The sequence below is a fragment of the Phocoena sinus genome, chromosome X, assembly GCF_008692025.1.
Source record: "Phocoena sinus isolate mPhoSin1 chromosome X, mPhoSin1.pri, whole genome shotgun sequence".
Taxonomy (NCBI): domain Eukaryota; kingdom Metazoa; phylum Chordata; class Mammalia; order Artiodactyla; family Phocoenidae; genus Phocoena; species Phocoena sinus.
In genome coordinates, this window is record NC_045784.1 from 7,047,625 (window position 1) to 7,056,685 (window position 9,061).

At 54.1% G+C, this 9,061-nt stretch overlaps 1 protein-coding gene across 10 annotated transcripts in view; it reads left to right on the top strand.

Annotated features, from left to right (window-relative positions):
• TBL1X (transducin beta like 1 X-linked) overlaps nucleotides 1-6,456 on the top strand; it is a 230,767-nt gene extending 224,311 nt beyond the window's left edge. For 7 of the 10 annotated variants that reach the window (XR_004347992.1, XM_032619263.1, XM_032619266.1 and 4 more), the window contains 3 exons: nucleotides 13-178; nucleotides 1,940-2,041; nucleotides 2,995-4,692. Coding sequence is in view for 9 of the 10 variants with exons in the window: in XM_032619263.1 (XP_032475154.1) it covers nucleotides 13-178; nucleotides 1,940-2,041; nucleotides 2,995-3,021 (295 nt within the window). In the remaining variant the exon portion in view is untranslated. Of the gene's footprint in view, nucleotides 1-12; nucleotides 179-1,939; nucleotides 2,042-2,994 lie in introns of all 10 variants that reach the window. The other 3 variants (XM_032619262.1, XM_032619268.1, XM_032619270.1) reach the window with 1 other exon arrangement.
• The last annotated feature ends 2,605 nt before the right edge of the window (nucleotides 6,457-9,061 follow it).

Sequence of the window (9,061 nt, forward strand, 5' to 3'; positions counted from 1 at the left end):
CCGTCTTTCCAGTGCTTCGTTCGATTCTACAGTTCGACTGTGGGACGTGGAGCGGGGTGTTTGCATCCACACGCTCACCAAACACCAGGAACCAGTCTATAGTGTAGCTTTTAGCCCCGACGGGAAGCACTTGGCCAGCGGCTCCTTTGACAAGTGTGTGCACATCTGGAACACTCAGGTAATTCCCTGATTCCCACTGCCCACTCCTCTCCAGAGGGAGTGCCCCCATAGTCGTGTTTTTGGTGGCCCACGCCCGGAACAGCAACCAGGGAATGAGTGTGTGCTCAGGAATGCCTCACCTCAGACGCGGAGCCGTGACACAAACCCCAGCTCCCCGGGTGGACCCCAGACCCAGTGCCATCTGCCCTGTGTTCCGTGGGGGCGGTCGGTCTTCCCCGCCAGGGACGCCCATCGACCCGTTACTTTTTCTGAGTGCTTGGCAGGTAAGCCTTCCACCTGCCACTTCCTTCTCTTGGGCATGAAGAGTCACCTTGGAAGATCGTAACCCAGTCCTCTTCCCACCCGAGACGCTGCCCTGTGGGTACTGAGGTCTAGGTCAGAAGTGTCATTCCATCCGAGCTTTCCAGGGGGAACGGCCGTCCGGGGGGAGGCCAGCCCTGACCGCCTCTGCTCCACACCAGCTCCTGTCGCTTCTTCAGGGAACAAATCAAGGACCGTGGGGAATATTCGTTGGCTGTTGTCATGGCATTTTGATTTTTTGAAGGGAAGTGTTTTATGTTTGGGTAGCAGCAGGAATGTCCCTGTTGGTTATGCTGTCACAGAAGTCAAAGGAGACGGTGTTTGAGTATACTGGGCTCTTGTGTCTCCTGCTGATGGAAGAGAGATATGTGCTATGGGAGGGATCACTGCAGACAGCCAGCAATCCGTCCTGTGTGGCCTCGGGATGGATGAAATGGCCTCTCCTCTCCTGGTTTTCTGGGGTTTTTCTTTTGTTTGTTTCGTTTTGTTTTTTGTTTTTGTATTTTTTGGCCACCCTGTGCAGCACGTGGGATCTTAGTTCCCCGACCAGGGATTGAACTCGTGCCCCCTGCAGTGGAAGCGCGGAGTCCTAACCACTGGACCACCAGGGAAATCCCTCCCCTCCTGTTTGTTCCCACGCTCCTTCCTGATCCCTTTAGACCTGGGTTGCATTTGGATGAATGTACTTTCTCAAGCCGGCTCCCCCTTGTGGCTGGTGCAGGGGGGCGGTGCGGGAGCCACGTTAGCTGGCGGGGCGGGGCGGGGCGGGGGGGGGGGGGGGGGCGGGGTGGCCCGAGGGTGGTCCGCTGAGACCTCAGGCTTCCCAGGAGCCGCCTCACGTGCTCATGTCTTCTCCGCGCGTAAGAGGCGACGGTGGCCCTTACGTGGAGCCAGCCTGGTGCCGAGCCCAGCCTCAGAGCCCCAGATGGGCCACCCGGAAAACAGACATTAACGTGTAGCAGTCTGTTCATGGAGCTCTCGCTGGAAATAGTGATGGATGGATTTCTGAAATGACATCATCAGTTAGATAACTCCTGCTGTCAGCAAGTCATTAAATCATTTTACCCCTTTATTTACTTTTTTTTATAAGTCACAGAACTCTTTGAGACATGTCGAGGGTCTCTTTAATCCTCAGTGCGATGGACGCCTTCTCTAAATATAAACACACACGAGATCTTGTTGACGTGTCCCTTCCCCGGCTGCCTCAGTCCCCCTGCCACCCTCAGTCGCTGGCCCCCGGGAATGACCCCTGGGAGGCGTGACCTCGGCTGCAACATGTTTAGGTCGACTCCGCGGGCTGCCGTAGGTCAGCTGTGCCCCCCGTGGCAGCAGGTCTGAGAGGCGCATTAACGGCCACTGAAAACTCCGTTAGCTTCTATGTTTGAAAGTTTCTGTGCTGACACCCTGGGGGTCCACGTCGGCGCTCTGCTTCGCGAGTGATGGTGGCTTTGCTTTGCAGAGCGGAAGTCTCGTCCACAGCTACCGAGGCACCGGCGGCATCTTCGAGGTGTGCTGGAACGCCCGAGGGGACAAAGTGGGCGCCAGCGCGTCGGATGGCTCCGTAAGCAGCACCCGTAGTTTCCTGGGGGGCGGAGGGCTCGGCGGTGGAGACGCGAAAAGTCAGACCCCTGATACCCGCGGGGGCTTCCGGTGCTGTGGTGGCCTCCGAGCGCCGCGGCAAGTGTGTTGGTGAAGGAAACTTCTGGGCTGGCACCGCCTCTGGGAGCAGCCGTCTCTCTGACTTCCTGAATGACGTTTTCTCGGTGAAATTGGTGGTCCGCAACCGGGGTGATTCTGCCCCTGGAGGACATCTGCAATGTCTGGAGGCGTTTTGGGTGCCACCGCTCTGGTCGGGGGGCTACTGGGCATCTGGTGAGTGGAGGCCAGGGCTGCTGCTCAGACCTCCTGCAGGGCACAGGACGCCCACAGGAGAGACGTGACCGGCCCCAAGGAGCGCAGGTGCCGAGGGTGAGAAACTTGGTCCTGTCTTGGCTCCCAGCCTGCTGGGCCCTCTGGTGATAAAGGCCCGACTTTGCATTCCACGGGTCTCCGGGGTCCCAGTGGCCCTCTGTTGATCCCCTAAGATGTCTAGCTTTTGGATTCACGCCTGCACTTGGAATTGCCACGAGCTGTAGGGCAGGTGGCAGTGGGCTGGCTGGCCAGATGTCAGCCCGGCCCCCAGATGTGTGCTCAGGCGTGTTTTGCCCTCTGCCCCGCCATGTCGGTGTCTGGTCTGTGACACTCGCCGATGGCTGTGGCCACCCCATTAGTTCCTAGCATAGCCCTTGACCTGGCTGTTCCCCTCCATCCTGTTTGCCTGGGGTTGGTTGGTCAGATGCTCAGACGTTAGTCTGTCGTTAGAGATTCTCTGAACCCTCTCTACTGTGTACCAATAAAACTTTGTCAGAAGTGGGTAACAGGCTGGATTTGGTCCACGGGCCGTTTGCCATCCTCTGCTCTAAAGGCGTCTTGTGTCGTGTCTCGAGATAACAGGAACTTTCTCTTTCCTTCCAGGTGTGTGTCTTAGATCTGCGAAAGTAAACACGAAATATTTTAGAAACAAGAAGAGAATTCTAACGGACCAGCAGTGAATGTGTGGGGTTGTAGCGCTATTCAAACACGATTCTGTCAGCTCCAAAACTGTATGAACTTGACCTTAGAGTGTACTTTGAAATCAACTCATCCCTGGCCACAGGAGTCTCTATTTTTTTTGTAATCTTTATCAAGAAGTTTAAAACAAAAAACATACACACAGTCATATCAAGGGGGAAAAGAATGGTTTCCAACCTGGACATTCAGCCTGGGAAGCACGAAGCCATCAGCTAGGCGGTGCGCGGGTTGGTTTCCATCCAGAACAGGCTCTGATGGCTGAGAAGGAAAAGAAAAAAAAAAAAAAAAAAAAAAAAAACTGTGCCAAAAAGAAAAAGAAAAAAAATGCTGTGATAAACCAAAAGGGGGGTGGGGAACTCCTCACTGTGTGGGTTTTTTTTTTTTTTTTTTTCTTCCTAAAATTTGGACACTACAGTTACTCTCACCAGGATGTTCAAAGACCAGTTTGTACGGATGACATGGGCAACTTTGTAATCCCAACACTTTCTATTTTCTAGACTCTTTGTCACGTGGTTTTTCTATGGGCTGGAATCCTGTCGTCTGGGGGCCTTGGGTCTGGGGTGGAACTGTTTTGGGTTTGTTGCTTCTTTGCTGATGTCGCCTGCCCCCTCCACCTCCTTCCTTTCCTTCCTTCCTTCCTTCCTTCCTTCGGTGGTCTTGGTTGCATCACGCTCTCAGAGTCTCTGACAGGCGGGGCTTTATCGCCCTCCCCTCCCCCCCCCCCCCCCCCCCCCCCGCACTCTCTCCGCCCCTTCCTCATAGTTGCTTCCCGTCTTAGGTCTCAAGGGCACTTTTGACGCATAATAAGTGCTTTATGTAAGAAGGCAGGGCAGGGGGACTTTTTAAAGGAGGAAAAAAAAATAAGTGACTTATAAGAGAAAGAACCCAGAGTATTTTTGGAGAAAAAAAATATTTTTATGTTAAAACAATTTTAAAATCCTAAAATGGCCATCAGACATAGAGAGCTTTGTGTGATTCATATTTAAAAAAAAAATAAAGTTTAGGAAGACACAGGCAGGGTCTGAGGTAGCTTTTTCCCTTCACTTTCAGCCTGTCGAGAGGCAGTGAGGAATCTGTGTGGGAAGGGGCCAGCTCTGGGGTCGGCGTTGGGACTGTTCTACGGCCAGAGAGGAAACTCCGGGCCCTTCCAGCTCGAAGACGACCTTGGCGTGTTTCAGGGTGTGTTGACCACATAGTAGGCGGCAGGAGAGACCTGGAGAAGCGTGCCTTTGGACCCAAGAAGGGTTCCCAGGACCAGCGGCGTGGAAGGGGCCGTCACAGCCGTCCACTGGGCAGGATGCCGCCTGGCATCGTTCAGGCCGCGGGGCCACCTGTGGTCCCCCCCACCAAGAGCACCTCGGCCGGTCCTTGCACAGCTGACGGGACGGGCTCCAGGATCTCACTGGGTCTAATATCGACAAAAACGAACAGGGAGAGAGGTTTTCGGTCCTGAAGGTGAATTCCGTAGGTAGAATGTCACTAATAATTTCTGTCCCCTTCATAGTTTCTTCCTCTTGCAACAGAGGAGGAGAAAGGTTTTCTTTTTGTAATAATGAATCTTTTTACTGTTTTTAAAAAATTAAACGTGGCTTTGTGTTCCTAGAGGAGTTTCCTTTCATTGGATCAGGTGACCTTTGTACTTTTGTTGTCATAACCCGACGCTGACCCATCTTTTAAATTAGCAGCGGGGGAAGCAGCGGAAGACAGGGCCTCTGGGTTCGTCCGTCTTCCTGCAGCCACAGGCCGGGATGGGGCAGGGGGGCCGGGCCCGGGGGGCTGGCGGCAGGCAGGATACAGCCGTGTGTGTGTGTTCCAGCAACAAGGCCCGATGTCACTTAGAGGGTGTTGTCTGTCCATGGAGTCAAAAGCTAACAGGCAGAGCAGACCAGGCCCTCCTGCAAAATACGGTTGTCCCGGGACCAGCCCCGAGAGCCAGAGTGCATTCATCTTGCTCGGATCATTAACGGGCCTCCATGGATCTGTGAGTTATTCGAGCCCCGTCTGTAGGAGACCAACAAGTGCCCTGTTTATGTGGGAGTGGAGCATTTTACTCGGGATCTGTTACCTAAACGCTTGGCCTTTAAGAAGATCAAAGTTCTCCAGAGTCTCCACTGCCGTCTGTGAAGATGGCAGACATCCCCAGGTGCACTGGTAACGCCCTGCCACCAAGAAGTTACTAGGTTTGGGGTGCAGCTTGGGGGGATCTAGACGAACACCATCCGGACCCCCTCACCCAATGAAAATGTGTCACGTCTGCAGGCAGCAACTGTCCAGGGTCAGGACACAGTTTGCGTTTTGACAAGCCAAAGCCTGCTGACGGGTGAAGACAGTCGGTTTGCGACACGGTGCTCACCGGACGGTCGGCACCCAGGGTCTCCAAGCGCTGACTTCAGCCTCTTGGTAAATCTGAACCAGTTGGGACTTGCCGGGTTGAAGCCGAGGGCTGTGAGGCCGCTGACACGGGGGCTCGATCCCGGGCCTGGCAGTGACCTGAGGCTAAGGGAGGCAGACCGTCCGCATTCCTGGCGTCCTCGGCCGGCCACTGGGAGGGAGCCTCGCAGGGGCCCCAGGGAGGCAAGACGAGGAGGCAGCCAGCGCCCCTGGAAACCCGTCCCCACTCTCAGCAGGACGGCAGCCGTGCCCTGAGCCGCAGATGCTGCTTACCAGCTGCACCGTGCCAGCCAGCGCTCGGCGGACGCGTCCCTGTCATCGGTGCCCCGTGGCTCGTGTTAGCGTTGGACGTCGTCTACAGCTTCTAACACTTGGAAGTCAAAGCTTCAGTCTCAGTGACCAAATGGGACCTTGATTCTGAAAGCAGGAGTAACACAACGATTCTCCCCGGAATTTTCGGTTGGGTTTGCAGCGACTGAGAACTCATTCTGCGCACACCTGGGAAAGGGATGCTGCCCCACGGGGCACATCTGACCCCACATGACACCCAGAACGTGACGTTCGTTTTGTCTTTCTAAAAATAGATCTTGGAGCCAAGTGAAGTGCACTTTGTCAAACGTAAGGGTCTGCTTTTGTTCCTTCTTGTTTTCTCTTTTAACCTCTGTTCCACCTTTTTTTTTTTTTTAATCGTGTTTCTTGTCAAATGCAGAATCGTTCCTCCCGCCGCTCACTGAGGTGAATTCTGGCTTCTGCGGTTTTTATTGTCTGTGTCAGACGTGCAGCCAGATGTGCTTCTGTCCGCGTTTTCCAGATTCTGTTCCATCCACACGGCCCCCGTCTCGTTCTCCCCCCCCACCCCTCACCCTCACGCGCTCCCAGAAAGAGAATCACCTTGTGCGTCATAGCTCATTTGTTTCAAGAGAGAATCAACAGATCATATTCAGTGTCTTGAATAAATTGCTCTATTTTGATAGAGAACTTGGTGGGTGTGCTTTCTTCGTCTTGGTCGGCACCTCTGGGGCCCACGCTGACACCCCTGAGTGTAGACGGAGCTCTGCGTTTTCTCCAGGAATAAATGGGAGGGCCGCTTTCGGGGTCGCCATGGCAGGAGGGTCAGCTGCCCCGTTACGATATAAAGGGAGCATGCTTTTTAGTACGTTTCCTTTGTGTTACTGTGTTTCAGGCTGGCTGTTGTAGAAAGTTAAAGCGGATGAATTTTCTCCCGTCAAGTGGGGTTGGTTTGCTGGGAGTTGGCGTTCAAGGATGAGCTTTGAGTAGTTAGCAGAACCTAAGGTGGTAGGATACTGATGAGCGGACACTGGGCACGATGCAGACAGACATCTGGAAACGTTGACCGGAGTCTGCTCTGTGCCAGCCCCGGCCAGGTGTTTCCGTTGATGCCACTTCCGTCAGTGAACGGATGTGACATAATTGAGTTGAGCTGCTGTCCCCGTGGTAGGCAGACGCAACGAGACGGGCTGCGTTTGGCTGTACACATGAGTCACAGAAGAAGGTCGTGGTTCCATTTCCTCTAATCACAGCTTGATCCTGGGCTGGAACAGAGCCAGGGGCTGGCCCACCCCTTCCTCCGCCCCAGTGTTGTCTGAGGTTCAGCCTTGCCCGGTTTTGTTTTTCTCTTTTTTAAGTCTTGCCAAGTTGACCAAGCGTGTTCCCACATGGTGGATTTGGGGTGAAGCTCTGAGCACCCCAAGCCCTGCTGCTAAAGCCACGGGGAGGCCCCGGGGAGACCTTTGTAGCAAACACAGTGGGCTTGCACAGCGCGGGGCAGAGCTTCCCGGGATAGATGCGTGTGGGACGCGGGCTCTGGTGGCTTCAGCAACGATGCTGGCATATTCATAGCTTCGAAGGGGTTTCTTTGTGCTGTGAAGGAAACTGGGTTGAATCCAGATTGTCCAGCTTTCATCTTCAGATGCATGGAACCCATTGCCGCAGTGATTCTAAAAATGTTTTGTACGTTGAGGCTCCCACTTTATTTTGGGAACCCAAGTTTCCCCTCACTGCGCAGAGACCTTTTTTTTTTTTCTTTTTTTTTTTCCCGACTGCCCACGTCTGGGTGCTGTTCCTAAGGGTCCTTGAGGTGTTCCTTATATTCACGGAAAGGTTTCTGTGCACCTGTGGATGCTGGTGGTGGTCACTGTTGGTGGAAGCCTGGAAATCACTTGGTGAGGTGCATGAAAAGGGCTGGGAGAGGGTGGGAAGCAGATAACGTACGCTTACAAAAAGACTCAGAATTGGGTGGAATGTTGTTTTTCTTTTTCTTCCAGTCTGGCTCCTTTTTCTCCCAAGTGTCTTCATCCATTTGCAAGGTAAGCAAAGGAAGACGCAGCTCCACCTGGAGGACCACGTGGGGGTCGCGGGGAGGGTGACCCGTGATGGGGGAGGGCTTGGGGAGCCTCGGGGTGGGGGGAGGGTGGGGGCGGTACCCATGGTGGAAGGAAGCAGGGACTGTTACAGTATTACCTTCTCCTAAAACTTGAAGTTAAATCCTCTGGGGGACGGGGACTCCTATTAGGAATATACTTACCCTAGAGCAAAGTTCTTGAGAGAAACGGCCACCAGAAAACACAACTGTAAAGGACGAAGAGGGTATCTTAGGAATAGGGGGAATAAGTAGACTCATTTAAACGTTTCTGAAGGTGTGGTAAATAAACTGGCCAATAAATTGGGATCAAACAGAAGCCACCTGATAGGAGCAGGCTTATCTTCGCACCCAAGCTACACTCCCAGCTACACCTGTCACGTGCAGACTCCTGGCTCTGGGTCCCAGTTCCCTCCCCTTTTCAAGAACCTTCCCATCTCCCATCACCATCGGTTCCTCTCCCCTAGATCTTTCCCCTTATCATCCCAGCTACCGTCTACAAAACAGTAACATAGCAGCCCCCTGCAGCCGCCAGCCTGACACGGAAGTTGCTGAAAGCCAGGCGTGGTCTGTCGTGATCTGCTGTGCTCGCTTGTTATTCCCCGGGGTGACTGATAGCATCTCTGTCCCCAGTGCCCAGGTGTAGCTTAGGGCGTGGCACGTAGCCACGGGAAGGTATCCACTCACCGGCTCACTCTGCCTCCATCCCAGTCGAAACCACCCTGCCAGCTGTGATGCTGACACCCCATCTACTGAGAGAGGTCCCTTTAACCAGATGGTCACAGCAGCCTTAGTTCTCACGTGCAAGCTCTGAACCTGACTGTGGCTAATGTAAAGCCAACAGAATGGGTGAGGATGACATTGAACGCCTCGGGGGGCGTCTCTGGAGAACCAGGCTTGGGGGCCGTGTTCGGCTGCAGGATTGGTCCCATACACATAACACCAGGTGCAGACGCGGCGCTGGGAGCTGCCCACACCTTGATACTGGACACTGGGCTGGCCCCTGCAAGCACACCCCGGATGCCTTCCAAAGCAGACACACCAGCTGCCGACCCCTTTCCAGCAGTGCTTCTGCACGGCCCATTGCCTTGGGCACCAGCTTCCAACTTAGACTTGGGACACGAATCTGATTTTCTGCCAGGCCCATGCTTTGCTCTAGCTGCGAGGGAGCCTGGGAAAATGAGCAGCTGGCAGCTTTGC